General features: G+C 34.5%; 1 protein-coding gene across 1 annotated transcript in view; it reads right to left on the reverse strand.

Annotated features, from left to right (window-relative positions):
• Positions 1–13,699: 13,699 nt before the first annotated feature.
• Positions 13,700–18,134, reverse strand: part of MALRD1 (MAM and LDL receptor class A domain containing 1) — a 694,737-nt gene continuing 690,302 nt past the window's right edge. The window contains exons 39-40 of the mRNA XM_011972480.1: positions 17,404–17,479; positions 13,700–14,020 (exon numbers count right to left, since the gene is read on the reverse strand). Of these exons, the coding sequence (XP_011827870.1) occupies positions 13,919–14,020; positions 17,404–17,479 (178 nt within the window). The 3' untranslated portion in view covers positions 13,700–13,918. The remainder of the gene's footprint in view (positions 14,021–17,403; positions 17,480–18,134) is intronic.

Here is an 18,134-nt window from a genome sequence, read left to right on the forward strand (position 1 = left end):
CAGTCTCCTAGACAGAAAAGGCATCCCTAAGTTCTCATCTCTGGCCACCAGCTTACGTAATTTGGGTGTGGCCTAGACTGGACATTGCGTCAAGGGTAAATGAGTGCTGCTTCTGGTGTGAGAAAGTTAAACTTGTATTGAAAATTGATACAGGTGCAACATAAAAATTTAAGAATTCATTACACAGTTCTCCAAAGAAGATATACAAATGGCTAACAAGCACATGAAGTGATTCCCAATATTATTAATCATTAGAGAAATCCAACTTAAAACCACAAAATACAACTTTATCACCACTAGGGTGGCTATAATAAAAAAAAATACAGATAACAAATCTTTGTGAGACTATGGAGAAACTGGAACCCTCATGCATTGCTGGTAAGAACGTAAATGATGCAATCAGTGTGGAAAATAGTATGGTGACAGCTGAAGAAGTTAAAAAATATAACCCAGTAATTTTACTCCTTGATATATACACAAGATAACTGAAACTGAAACTATTTGCTCACACAAAAACTTATACATGAATGCCCATAGCAGACCTATTCATAATAGCTGAAAAGTGGAAATAATCCAGTTTATCAAAAACTGATGAATGTGCAAATAAAATGTGACATATCTATACCATATAAATATATCCATATATCTATATATTATTCAACAATAAATAGCATTAAAGTACTAGAACATCCTACAACATTGATAATCTTGAAAACATTAGCTAAGTGAAAGAAACCAGACATAAAAAGTTCCATATAAATTCCCTTTTTTTCTGTGAATTCTGCAGAAAGGTAGATAATTTCATCTATATTAAGTATCTAGAATAGGAAAATCTACAAAGATGGAAAGTGGATTAGCGATTGTCAGGTAATGTGGGAAAGGGAGAATTGGGAATAAGGGCTCACAGACGTGGAATTTGTTTTTGAGGTAATAGAAACAGTTTCTGGGATTAGACTGTGGTAATAGATGCACGAGATGAGAATATATATAAAACTCACTGAATTTTATAATTTATATAGGAGCAATAAGGCTATTGTTTTTTGTAGGTTCTTGGATGATGATTCATTTAGACAGGACCCTGTTAATGGGGGTAAACCTCCTAGGGATAGTAGAGTTAGTGGAATTACAGGTGTCAACCACGCTAATTTGTTTCAGGCATGAGATAGTGACAGGGTTGTGGTGCTTATACTCAAGTTGAGCGCTAGAAATGTAGTTGTTGTTAAAGTAAATAATCAGGTTTAGGGTGGTAATATTTGTGTTACAAATTAGTACTGCTATTATTCAACCTATGTGAATGATTGAGGAGTAGGCCAGGATTTTATACAGTTGTATTTCGTTAAGTCCCGCTCAACTGCCCACTATAATAGGATTCTGATAGATAGAAGGATGTTCATGTTTGTTGATGGGAAAATTTGAAACATAATCGAGATAGGGGCTAGTTTTTGTCATGTCAGGAGAAGTATACCAGACATTAGAGAGATTCCTTGGGTTACCTCTGGGACTCAGAAGTGAAAAGGGGCTATTCCTAGTTTTATTACTAGGGCCACTATTATTAAGGATGAGAATTGATTGATAGTGTTTAGAATTGTTCATTGTTTGGAAGCCAGGTTATTGGGAGGGATGCCTATCATGAGAATTACAGATGTGCTTGCTTGTGTAAGGAAATATTTAGTGGCTGCCTCTGTAGAGCAGGGATTTATTTTTTTAATTAAGATTGGAATAAGGCTAGTTTGTTTATTTCTAGGCCTGTTCAGGTGAGAAATCAGTGTAAGCCTAGCATTGTGATAAGAGTTCCTGTGAAAATAGTAAGGGAAATACTAAATTGAGCTAAGGGATTAATTAGTGCGGGAAGGGTGTAACCAACATTTGCAGGGTATGGGCCCGATAGCTTATTTAGCTGACCTTGCTCTAGGACGTGGTGTAATAGGTAGCATGGAGAATTTTGGATTCTCAGGGGTAGATTCAATTTCTATAGAATGTAGGAATTATTTCAAAGTATTTCAAATCCTAGAAATAAGAGGATTTTAACCTCTATGGTTTACTCTATCAAAGTAATTCTTTTGTCAGACATAGTTCCTATGTTTGGGGTGGGATGCTGGAAATGAAGACAGGCACTGAGATACATCATATGCAAAAATGCTAGTGTAAGTGGTAGGTTCATTAAGATGGCAGAGCCCAGCAATTGCATAAAACCTAAGACTTAATAATCAGAAGTTCAACTCCTCTTGTTAACAATATGCCTATAATTAACCTTCTCCTTATCCCCACTCTTATTGTTATAGCGTTCCTTACACTCATCGAACCAAAAATCTTAGGCTATATACAACTACACAAAGGACCCAACATTGTAGGTCGCTATGGGCTGCTTCAACCATTCATTGATGCAATTAAACCTTTCACCAAATAACTTTTATGGCCTTCAATATCTACTATTACCCTTTATATTATTGCTCCAACCCTAGCCCTTTCTATTGCTCTCCTCTTACGAAGTCCCCTCCCTACGGAGGTTGAATTATGCTCCGAGGTTAACCCAACCAAATTTTTTAATGCAGGGATAGTAGGCTAGGGCCTCTAGGCTTGTTCGAGTTTTTATTTGCCTTAATGAATTAAACCTCCATACGGTCTTCTTATTTATTCATATCTGCCTCTTCACAGATAGGTCAATTTCACCGATTAAAAGTAAGAGACAGCTGAACCCTTGTGTGGCCATTCATATAAGTCCCTATTTAGGGAACAAGTGATTATGCTACCTTTGCACAATCAGGATACCACGGCCATTGAACATATGTCACTGGGCAGGCAGTGCCTTTAATATCGGTAATGCTAGAGGTGATGTTTTTGGTAAACAGGCGGTGTAAGATTTGCTGAATTCCTTTTACTTTTTGTAATCTTTCCTTAGAGCATGGCTGTGTTGGGTTAACAGTGTAAATAATAGGGTGCTTATTATATCATTTATTAATATTAGGCTGTTAACTATCAGTGAGTTATTCCTGTCTGATGTAAGCTTATGCAATGGAGAATGTCTTCATGTTACTTGTATAATAGGCTAAATGGTAAATGTTATGGTATATGAATTATCTCAACTTAAAAAAATCAAAATACATAGTTTCACGAATTATCACATAAATCATGCTTGTGTAATAGCCTCTAAGTGAAAAAGTAGGTCATTGTCAAGATCTCTTTTTCATATGTTCTTTCATAATTTCACCACCTAGACTTGCACACCTAAACACTATATTCCTAATATATATGTTTTTGCATCTATCCTCTTTCCTGAACATTGTGTTTGTGAGATTTGACACTGTTGCATGTACTGTAGTTTGTTCATTCTATTGTTCTATTTTATTACTATGCTACACTTTACTTAATGTATTATACACACACACACACACACACAATTGACAGATATTTGGACTTTCCTGTTTATAATAATGTAGTGATCATTATTCTTATATATGTATCTCAATCCACATATGTATGCAATTTTGTGTACTGGTTGCACATTTTATTGGAGATACATATATATAAAATTCCTGGACTCACATATGTATGGAATTCCTGAAGCAGGTGAATGGTAGGTTATGAGGTAGCCATATGCTCAGCTTTAGAAAATAATGACACATTTACACTCTTAGCAGCAGGTATGAAAGTCTAGTTGCTTCATTTCCTAGGTATCGTCAACAGTTTGTTGGCAGTATCCTTGGTATTTGCCAGTTGTCTTAGTCAACTTGAGTTACTGTAACAAAACACCATAGTCTGGTGGCTTAGACAACAGAAACGTATTTCTCACAGTTATGGAAGCTGGAATGTCTGAGATCAATGTGCTGACAGGGTAGGTTTCATTTTGAAAACTCCTCTTGGCTTTAGGCAGCTGCCATCTCATTGTGTGTTCATATGATCTATTTTTTTTTCACATGCATGGCATAATGGAGAGCGAGACAGAGAAACGGAGACAGAGAAAGAGAGAGAAAGACAGAAGCAGGGAGAAAGAGAAAGAGAGAAAGAGAGAGAAGGACACAGAGAGAGGTTTCTCTGGGTGTCTCTCATGAGGCCACTAATCCCATCATGGTGGTCCCACTCTCATGACCTCAGCTAACATTAGTTACCTCACAAACACCCTATTTCCAAATGCTATCACACCAAAGGTTAGGACTTAACATATGAATCTGGGGAGGCATAGTCAGTCTATAACACTGACATTTAGTATTGTCAGTCTTCTTAAATTTTAGCCATTCAGATTGGCAAGCAGTAGTATGTATGAACCTAGTATCCAGTGCTATCTAGTTGTACATTTAATTTGGATTTGTCAGATAATTTACAAGGTTGGGATGTATTCATATGATTATTTGCTCATTTTGTTTTGTGAATTTCATGTTCAAGTATCTTGCTAATTTTTCTGTTGCTTGTTTCTTATGGATTTAGAGTTAAAAAAAAAAATGTTCTGGCTGGGTATGGTGGGTCATGCCTGTAATCCCGGCACTTTGAGAGGCCAAGGCGGGAGAATCACTTGAGACCATGAGTTTGAGACCAGCCTGAACTACATGCTGAAGTACTATCTCTCCAAAAAAAAATAAAATAAAAAAAATAAAAAGCACACACCGGTAGTCCCAGCTACTCCGGAGGCTGAGGCAGGAGGATTGCTTAAGTCCAGGAGATTGAGGCTGCAGTAAGCCATGATTGCACCATTGCACTCAAGCCTGGATGACAGAGTAATAAAAATATATTCTTTGTATATGTATTTCACTAGTTTTATGTAGTTCACTGTTTTTCATCTCTTAATGGCATCTTTTGTTGAACAGAAGTGTCTAAATTTAATATTATCTAATTTATCAATCTTTTCTATTATGGTTAATTTTGTGCTCATTTACGAAGTCTTCCTCTTATGGAGATAATAATCATACTTTTGTATATATTATATTCTGGGTCATTCTAGGAGGTTTACTGTTATGTCTTTCACATTTAGATGGACAGATGCTCCTCCACTTATGATGGGGTTATATCCTGATAAACACATTGCAAATTGAAAATATCATAAGCCAAAAATGCATTCAACACATCTAACTTACCGAACTTCCTAGCTTGGCCTAGTCTACCCTAGACATTCTCAGAACACTTACATTAGCCTACAGTTGGACAAAATCATGTAACACAAAGCTCATTTTATAATAAATTATTTAATATTTCCTGTAATTTATTGAATACCATACAGAAAGTAAAAAACAATGGTTGTGTGGGTACTCAAAGTACAGTTTCCACTGAACATTCCTTTCATAGCATTTTAAAGTCAAAAAATCCTAAATGGAACCATCATAAATTGGGGAACATTTGTTCAATAAAACCCACCTAATTGATGTTCACATAAAGTAGGTGGGGGATGTCAGGTTTCACTAATTTTTCTGCATGGAAACAAAGCTTTAGGCCATCACTGAAAATGCCCTTTCTGCACTATTTTGCAGTTCCCCATTTGTTGGAAATCAGGTACCCCTCTATGTGGGTGTCTGTTTCTGGGATCTCTATCATTATAGATAGACAATATCACAATTTGAAAATTATTCTAACTTTATATATAATCTTCAATAAAGAATTCCTCACACCACATTCTTCAACACTTTCTTGGCTAATTTTAGGTCACTGCATTTCCATATAGATTTTAAATTCAGTTCCTCAGGTCTTTAATATCTGGCAGAAATTTGGTAATAATTTAATTGAATTTTTACAGATCAATTTGAAAAAAATACATAGTATATGTCTCTATTTACATGTCCTCTTTAATATCTCTCATTAAAATTTTAAAGTTATATGTGTCTTTTGTAAAATTTATTCTAATGTATTTATTTTTAACTTATGATTTTACTTATTTTATATTTGTTTCAAGATCTACAGAAAGTCAATTAAACATTATATATTAATTGTATAACAAACCTACTAAAGTCAATAATTAATTTATTGACCTTGAGATTGCTCTAATTTTTCTGTGTAACCAATCATACTATCTGTAAATAATTACAGTATTTTTTTTTCCTTTTCAGTTCTTATACCTTACATTTCTTTTTCATGTCTTATTTTCTCACTAAGATGTCCAGTAAACAGTTAAAATATTTTGAAAGAAGTGTCAATAGTGGGTATATTTGGCTTATTCCTCACGTCAAAGTGAAAGTTCTCAACATTTTACCATTAAATATAGCTGTGAGTTTCTTTGCAGATGCTTTTTATCATATTAATAATGTTAACTTCCCTTAATTTCCTAGTTTTCTAAAAATTTTTATTATGAACAGATGTATTTTACCAAATCTTTTCTCTGCACTTACTATAATTATCATGTACTTTTTTCTCATTCTGCTGATGTGTTGAGTTACACTGAGGTTTTAAGTTAAACCAAATTTGCATTCATGGAGTAAATATAAAAACAGTAATATATATTTGGTTATTCACATATATCGTATATTTATATTATAAATAACACGTATTTAGTACTTCATATATTACATAATATATAATATATGCACACACATAATGCTTCACATTTGTGTTTATATGTAACATTGGCCTAAAATTTTTCTTTCTTACAATGTCTTTGTCAGGGTTTGTATCAAAACTGTGCTGTGCTCATGACATGTATTGGGAAGTATTACATCTTTTCCTATTCTTTGAAAGTACTTGCATAAGTTGGTCAGTTCTTAAATGTAATTAATTTAAATGTAATTAAATTAAATTAATTAAATGTGATTAATTCTTAAAAGTTGCTAGTGAAACTTATGAACTTAGAGTTTGTTGAAGGAAGATTATTTAATATGAATCAATTACTTTGTTATAGGACTACTTAGCTCTTCTATTTCTTCTTATGCTTGTTTTAGAAAACTTGCATTTTCAAAAATTTATTTCCACTGAATTTTGATTATTTTTATCATAAAGCTTTTTAATAAACAACATTTTAATTATCCTTTTAGTGTTTGTAAGATCTGGGGTGATTATATCATTTTTATTTCTGACATTGGCTATTTGTACATTGTCTTATTTCTCTGATTTTTAAGAGTTTATTATTCATTTTATAATTTATTTTTACCAAAGCTTTATAAATTTTTGTTTCATCAAGGATTTATCACTCTTTTCATAAAACCAACATTTAATTTTGTTTACGACTTCATTTTATATGTGTTTCTATTTTATTAATTTGTATACTTGAAAAAACTCCAGTACTGATGAGAGAATAATTATGAGGCTGGCATCTAGAAGGTAAATGTTCTAGGAGGATAGATGGGTAATGGCCACATTATATACATTGTTTGTTATTCAGCTGTCATCTCACTTCCTCACTGCCTTCTCTTACTTCTTTTACCATAAAAATTCTTTTTAAAGATTTGTAGAACAAATTAACAGCAAGGCAAGTTTTGTCACAGTGACTAAATCTTTAACCATTAGTTTATGGTTATTAATATATTAAATATTTACTTAATATTTTCAGTAACAATCTGGATTAAAAAACTAGATTTGTCATGGCTGATCTATTAGGATGGCATTTCTTTTATTGGCCCTAAATTATATTATCCTAATTTACTGAGCAAATTTCTCAGTAACAAAACTCTGGACAGATATTATGAAGTTCCAAGGAAGTTACCTCTAAAAAAGCCAGACCAGGCCTAAATAAATAAGCAAAATTTTTTAAAATTAGGAAAACAAAAGGCTCTTTATTATTGCTTCTCCATTCCAGAGAAGAACACATGCTTTTTAGAGCACTTTACTTTCTCAGAATGTTTAATGACATGTATCACTGTGGATTTTTAAGTAGGTCCTAAAATATTATAATCAATTATTTTTTGTTCATACGTACTCAAATTGATTCACAGATATAGAGTTCGTTAATTCAAGATATAGCTTGTACTTAGAGTTTCATTAAAATTTTACAAGTGGATGCTTGTAGAAAGTGGTGCCTTTCCACTTGTAATTAATTATTTAAAGAGTAGGTTCTTGAGTTTGATGATTATTTGCTTTAGGTACTAACCCTTGCATTGGTTTTCTAGACATATTAGCAATGAAATGCAAAGCATTTTGCAAGTTGACACAAAGAAAAGCACAATAACATTAAGAATCGCCAAGTTGTCATTGGTTTGACATTGAAAATATACGTTGATGTTTGATTTTTTTTAAAAGGCCATTAGGGGGAAAAAAAGCCCAGTCTTTTTATATTTCATGATGAATCTTCCCTGGTTTTTATTTATAAGAATGAAATTTAAGACTACCTATTGCAAAAAAGATTCCCCTGGATATAGTAATTGGTTTATCTAAATGCATACCCTTAAAAGCCAAACACAATGCAGTTAGTATTTCAAGGAGAACATGAATCTTCAGTTCTTAGTGTGATAAATATGAAAAATGATTGAAAATCAAGAAGCTAAAAAGGGAAAAGCAAATTCTTATGTAGTTTTTTCAATGTTCCATCTAAATATAAAAAGGAATATTCAAAGATGATGCGGGTATAATAGAATGACATAACACATTTATATTGTGAGAAAACATTATTAAAATGAACTTCATCACATAGGTTTGCTAGTTTGCTTTCAGTTCAATATACTTTGTATTATTTTAAATTTATTATCATGTGAAAATGGGCTGCATCTGGTTAAAATACACATACTGGGAAATAATCTAAGCACCAATTAGATTAATAAAGATTACTGTACTATTTATAGTACATTATTTCAACCTTGTTCTAAGCCAATGCTCACCAAAGTAACTTATTGGGATGATGGCAGTGTTCTCTAGTTGCCGAATATAGTAGCTAATGGCACATTTAGCTACTGAGCACTTGGAATGTAGCTAGTGCATCTGAGGAACTACATTTTAGGTTTAATTTTATTGACATATGGAATCTAATTAAACTAAAGAACTTCTGCACAGCAAAAGAAGCTATCAACAGAGTAAACAACCTGCAAATGGAGAAAATTTTTATAAATTATGCATCTGACAAAGGTCTAATATCCAGAATCTATAAGGAACTTAAACAAATTTACAAGAGAAAAACAAACAGCCCTATTAAAATGTAGCCAAAGGACAAGAACAGACTTCTCAAAAGAAGATATACATGCAGCCAACAAGCATATGAAAAATATGAAAAAAAAAAAGCTTAACATTACTGATCATTAGAGAGATGCAAATCAAAACCACAATAAGATACCATCTCACAACAGTCAGAATGGCTATCATCAAAAAGTAAAAAAGTAACTGGCAAGATGTTGATGAGGTTGCAGCAAAAAAGGAATGCTTATACACTCTTGATAGGAGTGTAAATTATTTCAACCATTGTGGAAAGCAATGTGGTGATTCCTCAAAGAACTAAAAATAGAACAACAATTTGACCCAGAAATACCATTATGAGGGATATACCCAAAGGAATATAAATTGTTATATCATGAAGGCACATGCACACATATGTTCATTGCAGCACTTTTCACAATAGCAAAGACACAGAACCAACCTAAACGCCTACTAACGGTAGACTGGATAAAGAAAATGCGGTACATATACACCATGGAATAGTATGCAGCCCTAAAAAAGAATGAGATCATGTCCTTTGCAGGAACATGGGTAGAGCTAGAAGCCATTAACCTTAGCAAACTAACATGGGAACAGAAAACAGAATATGCTTAAGGGTATGCATATTATCACTTATAAGTGGGGGCTAAATGATGAGAACACATAGAGGGGAACAACAGACACTGGGGCCTAATGAAGGGTAGAGGGTAGGGGGAGGGAGAGGATCAAGAAAAATAACTAATGGGTACTAGGCTTCATACCTGGGTGACAAAACAATCTGTACAACAAACTCCCATGACACAAGTTTACTACATAATAACCCTGCACATGTACCCCCAAACATAAAAGTTTAAATATATATATATATTTTATTAATTTAAATTTCAAATTAAATAGCCACATGTGGCTAGTAACTACAATAGTATACAGTATGTTATTTATATTTACATGAGTTAAAATACATAAAATACTTAGAACAGTATTTGGCAGATAATCCATACTTACTTGTGTTTCTTGTTGTTATTGTTATATGATTTTGTGCTTAAAGTATGTTTTGGAAGATAGGTTATATAATTGTGGACACCCTGCACTGCCGGTTTTCCCTTCTTCCACCTTTGCCTATTTTTACAATCACAATGGTGCAAATTTGGACTTATGCCAAAAATTTTTCCAAAGAAACATGATACATAGAAAACGAAATTCTTCATTTCTGAATCTCATGTCAAATAAAGAAAACTGAACATGGGCACTGAACCTATTTCACATATTGGATAAGAAAAATCAGTTTTATTTTTTAGTTTCACAGAATTGCAATCTGTATTTATAACACCTTATTAACTACTTGCTTTAAGCAGTTTAGGGTGCATATAACTTGCACCTGAAGAAAAATTTAAATACCCTTAAGAGTACTCTCCTTTGGGTGTATACCTAGTAATGGGATTGCTGGGTCAAATGGTATTTCTGGTTCTAGATCTTTGAGGAATTGCCACACTGTCTTCCACAATGGTTGAACTAATTTACATTCCCACCAACAGGGTAAAAGCGTTCCCATTTCTCCATATCCTCTCCAGCATCTGTTGTTTCCTGGCTTTTTAATGATCACCATTCCAACTGCCCTGAGATGGTATCTCACTGTGGTTTTAATTTGCATTTCTCTAATGACCAGTGGTGATGAGCTTTTCTTCATGTTTGTTGGCCACATAAATGTCTTCTTTTGAGAAGTGTCTATTCATATCCTTCATCCACTTTTTGATGGGGTGGTTTTTTTCTTGTAAATTTGTTTAAGTTCCTTGTAGATTCTGGATATTAGCCCCTTGTCAGATGGATAGATTGCAAAAATTTTCTCCCATTCTGTAGGGTGTCTGTTCACTCTGATGATAGTTTCTTTTGTTGTGCAAAAGGTCTTTAGTTTAATTAGATCCCATTTGTCAATTATGGCTTTTGTTGCCATTGCTTTTGGTGTTTTAGTCATGAAGTCTTTGCCCATGCCCACATCCTGAATGGTATTGCCTAGGTTTTCTTCTAGGGTTTTTATGGTTTTAGGTCTAACATTAAAGTCTTTAATCCATCTTGAGTTAATTTTTGTATAAGGTGTTTAAGGAAGGGGTCCACTTTCAGTTTTCTGCCTATGGCTAGCCCATTTTCCCAACATCATTTATTAAATAGGAAATCCGTTCCATATTGCTTGTTTTTGTCAGGTTTGTCAAAGATCAGATGGTTGTAGATGTGTGGCGCTATTTCTGAGGCCTCTATTCTGTTCCATTGGCATATGTGTCTGTTTTGGTACAAGTACCATGCTGTTTTGGTCACTGTAGCCTTGTAGTATATTTTGAAGTCAGGTAGTGTGATGTCTCCAGCTTTATTCTTTTTGCTTAGGATTGTCTTGGCTATACAGGCTCTGTTTTGGTTCCACATGAAATTTAAAGTTTTTTTTTCTACTTCTGTGAAGAAAGTCAATGGTAGCTGGTTGGGGATAGTGTTTAATCTATAAATTACGTTGGGCAGTAATCATTCCACTATAAAGACACATGCCCACACATGTTTATTGTGGCACTATTCACAAAAGCAAAGACTTGGAACCAACCCAAATGCCAGTAATTGATTGACTGGATAAAGAAAATGTGGTACATATACACCATGGAATACTATGCAGCCATAAAAAGAACAAGTTCCTGTCCTTTGCAGGGACATGGATGAAGCTGGAAACCATCATTCTCAGCAAACTAACACAGAAACAGAAAACCAAACACAACATGTTCACACTCATAAGTGGGTGTTGAACAATGAGAACACATGAACACACGGAGGGAACATCACACACTGGGGCCTGTTGGGGGATGAGGGGCTAGGGGAAGGAGAGTGTTAGGACAAATACCTAACGCAGATGAGGGGATGAGGGGTTGATGGGTGCAGCAACTTACCATGGCACATGTATACCTATGTAACAAACCTGCATGTTCTGCACATGTATCCCAGAACTTAAAGTAGAATTAAAAAAAAAAGAAAGAAAGAAAAAAAAAGAGTACGCTCATCTCTGTTCTTTGTTGATTTTCTGTCATTAACCTGTATTTGGGGTTCCTTATATGTCACAAATTCTCTCAATATCCCTGTGAAGCAGGCCAGTTGAAGTTGTAGAAAAATCTTTATTCTCTTTTGTGTAAGGAATTGAATTTTCCTACATTTTTCATGTAGTAGCCTCAAGAGTTCTTTACTGAGACCATAGCTGAATTTTAATTCTATTCTTTTTAAAAGAATACTGTATATGCTTAAGCAAATATGCTAAATCTATGTGGATAATATTAGCAGTTTTAAGCTAAAACAAATGCAACTTTCAAAAGCGTCTATGTCCCACAATTCCAGGATTCAGACTGAGTCAAGGACAAGAACAGCACCTGCTACTACTGCTGACCTTTCCTCGTTTGAATATTTCCGAAATCAAAAACGTTAGTGTCAATATGAAAGCAGCAATTAGAAAAAGATAATACAGAGCAAAACAATAATGCATTCAAAAAATTAATTTAGATAAAATTTGAGATTTACTGCAAGATGATAAATACTATTTCCCCGCCAGTCTGTACTTTTACAAAAGGCACTAATAGAATAATGAAACTTACACGGCATACAACTGACTTTCTATTCTGCTTAGAAATGTCCCAGATAATCGCGTGGTAGTGACGCACAGCTTTTTCTCCTCTTCAACCCCTTGAGGGCAAGGGCTGGGCAGATTGCTAATCCATTCTATCTAAATCCCCTGAAGTGATTGCAGGGCACATTACTAGAAAGAGGAACATTCCTTTCCTTTAGCTGCTGATTGCTTCCTAATAGATATAATCCCCTTCACCTTTCCTAACCTCAATTTCATTTAAGCACCTACAGTCATCTGCTTCACAAGGTGCCTCACAGATACTCTCAGCCCCAAGGGGTATAAGCGAAGGGTTCCAGCCAATCACGGTGGGTGGCCGCATTGCCTTCGAAGTAACTGGCTCAGACTGAGCGCCACGTCTATGCTGGCCAATAAGAAGAGTGCTGTGGCGGGAAGTGCGTGGGGGAAGGGATTTTCCTCCTGGTCAAAAGTGAAAAGCAGAAAGAAATGGGCCTCTCTGCCTCCGAACTTTACTGCGAACACAACGATGCTGCAGCTCATTGTGCTGGAGCCCTCACCTAAGCTGTAGGGGAGCTAGCCTGAGAGCACAGGCTGGGAAGTGAAACTCAGCAACCGATAAGGTCCTTACTGGGGTCATGGAAGTGTTCCAGCGACCATTCTAACAGGGGCTCCATCTCTTAATTTCCTGGTTTGTGGGGTAATGATTGTCACACGATTCAAGACATTCGCTTGGGGGGTTTTCAGTTTCTTGCAGCTACAAGCTTCTTAACTCCTAGCTTTAGCATTATTTTTATGTCTGTAGAAAAGTATTAATTATTTGAAAAAGGCAAGAATAGGAGGATAATTTATCACATTTTTTTACAACATGCTGAAACAACTTATAATTATGTTGCCTTGGATTGCTGTGATTTGTCCATTTCTATCCGTATGTATACCAAGTCAGTTCACCTGTGTTTCCAAGCTGTACAGCAAAGAAAGAGCATTTTAAAACTTCTTTGTATTCAGAATCTGAAACAAATTGATTCATCATTTAAAAAAAGATAAAATCAAAGCAAAACAAGAAACTTGATTAAGTAGTAATTTTATTAAAATATTCAGATGTTCAGTGAAGATAAGGTACTGATTCTGATTCCATATAAACATTCTCTATATTCTGTAAGAAGATTCATTCATAAATGTTATAATTACACTGGCATTTAAATCCTTTCTCTTTTTACCATTGTAGAAGATGAGTTTCTATTAGATTGTGGAGACTTCAATTTTCTAGCAACTACACATTTTGGATCAGACTTGGTCTCGATGCTGCTGTTTGAGATGATGTGACATGGTGTCCAGGCTTCCTGATGTTGTGCCATATAATGGATTTGAGAAGGAATAGACAGAACTCTGAAGATGAAAAACACATTTGAAAGGGTAGGATTTTAGGCATTAAAATAAGAAACCTCTTTAAAGATCACGCAGAATGCAGCAAAGGTCCTAATGGATTTTCACTGGAGTAATAACTAGAACATCCTTGACTCTTCCTCCAGCACTTACAGCCCACACTGCTTGAGTTTCTGACACAAGCCTAGATTCCATGTATCCTGGGGTCCTCTGGACTTAGGCACCACTGCCTCACCTCTGGTGGGGTGGGGAAATGCGATGACCAATATTTTGACTACTTCTTCTCTGATGCTGGTTTCACTAAGGCTTCTGTATTGAATATAGTTAGGTTAGACAAAACAAAACAAAACCAATGACTTTAAGTATACAAAGCCATTTTATGTAAGTTTAAATGCCATTTCATTTAAGTTTCCTGTAAACTATATAATTATGTATAATTATATAGTTTACAGGAAAACCTAAAATTTGTGAAATTCTATAGGACAAGCAGCCTGGCTTCTTCAACAAATAATGTGCAAGAAAAAAAAATAAGAGAGAGAAAATAGAACCTAGAGATGAAAAGAGATTTAAGAGACATATCTACCCATTTGGATGCATCTACCTTCTAAAATTTCCGATTTTTAAAATATAGCAACAACAACAAAACCCGCGTAGAAAACCTTTTACATTTTAATGAGGCAATTGGGGTAGGTTGAACAGTGAGTGTTTGATGGCCTCAAGACATTCTTGTTAAATGTTTAGGTATGATCCTGCCGTTATATTTTGTCCTTGTCATTTAAAAACACAACTGGAATCTTTACGGTTGAAATTAAATGATATCTGAGATTTGTTTGAAAACCTTCTGGAGGGTGAGGAAATGGAGGGCAGTAGAGGTGAAACAACAATGACCATGGGTTGATAGTCCTTGAAGCTGGCTGATGGGTACATGGCAGTTGCTTACAATGAATATTGCCATGAATATTGGCATGAATTGCCAATGAATGTTGCCATGAATATTCTCTCCATTTCTGTATCAGAATGTGAGAGTTTTCTCCAACAATTAAAAAAAAAAAGTTTGAAGGATAGATTTAGAGAAGTCTATCTTTCTGATGATAGGGAAAGTAGACCTAGTTTGATTAATACAAAGTCATTTGCTTCTGAAACAATATAGAAATCAAAATAGCCACAAAGGCCAGGAGATGTGCCAGGATTTCTTCTTTAGCCATTCATAATGAAAGGAAAACAGAAAACGAAAAAGGAATTTTTCTTTTATCAAAATAGAAAATAAACATAAATCACTTCCGAGGTGCTCTCCAGTCATCCATTACGCCACCACACTCACACACAGTAGAAACCATCTTGAAAGTAGATTGAAAGGTGGGTCTTTGATGGAGACCCCTCCTGTGCTTGCTGAGAAGTACAGATCTGAATGCAACAGAACCCATCTCCGTAGAAAGTAAATAATCCATAACACCTACCGAGCCACTTTTTACTTACTACAAGTTTATGAGACACTAATAAAAAAAATATAAAATTTAAAATATCTCACTTTAATTCCTTATCTCAGGTATATCTTTCAGGCAGTAAAAGTTAAACTAAGTTGAGGATAAAAAATACTAAATTTTCTGACCAGCTACAGTGGCTCATGCCTGTAATCCCAGCACTTTGGGAGGCCAAGGATGGTGGATCACCTAAGGTCAGGAGTTCGACATCAGCCTGGCCAACATGGTGAAACCCTGTCTCACTAAAAATACAAAAATTAGCCAGGCATGGTGACAGGCACCTGTAATCCCAGGTACTCAGGAGGCTGAGGCAGCGGAATCACTTGAACCCAGGAGGTGGAGGTTGCAGTGAGTCAAGATCATGCCATTGCACTCCAACCTGGGAGACAAGAGTGAAACTCTGTCTCAAAAAAATAATAATAAATTTTCTTTCTCTAGTAAAAATGAAAATATATTTATATTATACCATCCTAGTTTGTCAAAAAGATATATTACATTTGTTTTCTTAAATATGTATGTGTTTTTTATCCATGAAGTAGGTCTACCTTTTCATTTTTACTCTGTCTTACTTGTTGAATCATCTAAATTCATTTTCTCTGTGCTTTAGGAAATCGTTTACTTCCTGTTTTCATTCCTAGCAAAACAATACTAAAAGTGTGTATCATATCATTGTTGATTAAAATGCAAAAATAAAAAAGTCAAGTGTTTTGTTAGGCTTCAACCACAGCACTCAAGGCTCTTAAACTACTAGAAACCACCTGACCTGATACCTTGCTACTCATTTTCATAACCAAGAGCAAGATAAAAAGCTATGACCTATTTTCATAAAGAAAAAGAATAATTAAAACTTTAGCTTTATATAATACTAATTTTATAAGAAGTGAATTTTATATAGCTCTAAAATCAGATGTAATAAAACTTTTAGAGTTCAGAAGTGGTGTGTCATAACTAAATTTATTTTATATCCAGATGAAGTCTCATAACACTTACTTAAGAAAGGAATGGGAAAAATAAAAAGAAAGGAATGAGATATTGATCAAAGAGTGCAAAGTTTTTGTGCAAGATGAATAAATTCTGGGGATCTAATGTATGACGTGACTATAATACTGTGTGATATACTCAAAATTTGCTAAGAGAGATCCTCAATGTTTGCAGCGCGCACACACACACATACACACACAGTTAACTATGTGAGGTGACAGATATTTTAAATAGTTTTGTTGTAGTAATCACTTCACAATGTATACTATAGTAAAATATAATGTATACTTTAAACATATAAAAGTTGTATTTGTCAACTATACCTAAAAATGACTTAAAAATTAAAAAAATCTAAAAAAGTAACAAGAAAGGTTTTCCTTGCCATTTTCTCCCTGCTTATACAAATAAGGGATAGCCCCAAAAAGGTCCAAGGAAGATGTAATACATTCTCACTTCTTTTTTCTCTTCTAAGTTATCAGGTAATGGCCCTCACTAGTCACCCTAAATTTAAACAGAACATAGAATGCTATCTTCTCTTTTGTTTTTGAAAATAAAATATGAAAGACATTCAATTAATAGTTACTATAAGTAACTGACTAATACTCTGTGGGTTAAACTGATATTTTCCAGATTTGTCAGCTCTTTTTGAGTATAAACAGTGACCACAATGCCATTTAACAGTGAACTGATCTTACAAGCAGACTGAAACTGTCCTGAAATGGACAATTCTCATGGCATATTTGTAGAGACGGAAACTCCTTTCTACCCCCAATTGAAATAACTCCACTAAAACGTTTCTTTTAGTTATGATGTAGAAACATGTTCAAGCAACACCGGTTCAATGTGTGTGTGTGTGTGTGTGTGTGTGTGTGTGTGTGTGTCTGCATTTGTGTGAAATGATACAGTTCACCCTTTGCCACTTACCTCTGTTTTCTCTGGGTCGCTCCAGTTCCCGTAAACTGGATTGACAAAGGCACAGTTACCACTTCCCTCGGTTTTCCTTAAAGCACACAGGCCATCAAAAAAATTAAAAAATAAAAAGTATTGACATTTACCATAGTACGTTTTCAGGTTATTGTTTGTTAGAAAATTTTGAGACACGTTGTCTAGCCAGCACACTTATTTCCATGAATGTATTACCATAAGTAAAGTTAGTTTGTTTTTTAATTTTTTTTGCAGGACACCAAGGCAACCACATTCATGAAAGCAAATGTAATTTGAACTCTGAGTATTTAGATCCAAATAAACCCAGGCAAGTAAAAGAAATGGCAAAAGTTAGTAGTCTGAATGTTGATTTCTTAAACTATTACTCAGTGCAAAGCGTCCAACATTAGAAAGAACAATGTAATATGAAGCTGTACTAGTGATAAAGAAAGGTCATCTTGAAATCCTTGACACTGCAAAGTGCCAAACCACTACATCCTGAAGACTGTTTTCCATGACAATATCTGTCATAAAGATCTGTAGCACATGAGTCATAGTCCTTAACATTTTCATCAGAAAAGTTAAGTACAAGTGTTCTGAAAAGTTCTTTAGGGTAGTGTTTCATGAAAATCAAAAACAGCAAGCCCTTGGTAATATCACATATCAGACTAGATGTGCATAATTCACTGTAATTAACTGGGCTCCATATGATTATTTTCCTTTTATACTTA

This window comes from Mandrillus leucophaeus, unplaced genomic scaffold (genome assembly GCF_000951045.1).
Source record: "Mandrillus leucophaeus isolate KB7577 unplaced genomic scaffold, Mleu.le_1.0 Scaffold1295, whole genome shotgun sequence".
NCBI classification, from domain to species: domain Eukaryota; kingdom Metazoa; phylum Chordata; class Mammalia; order Primates; family Cercopithecidae; genus Mandrillus; species Mandrillus leucophaeus.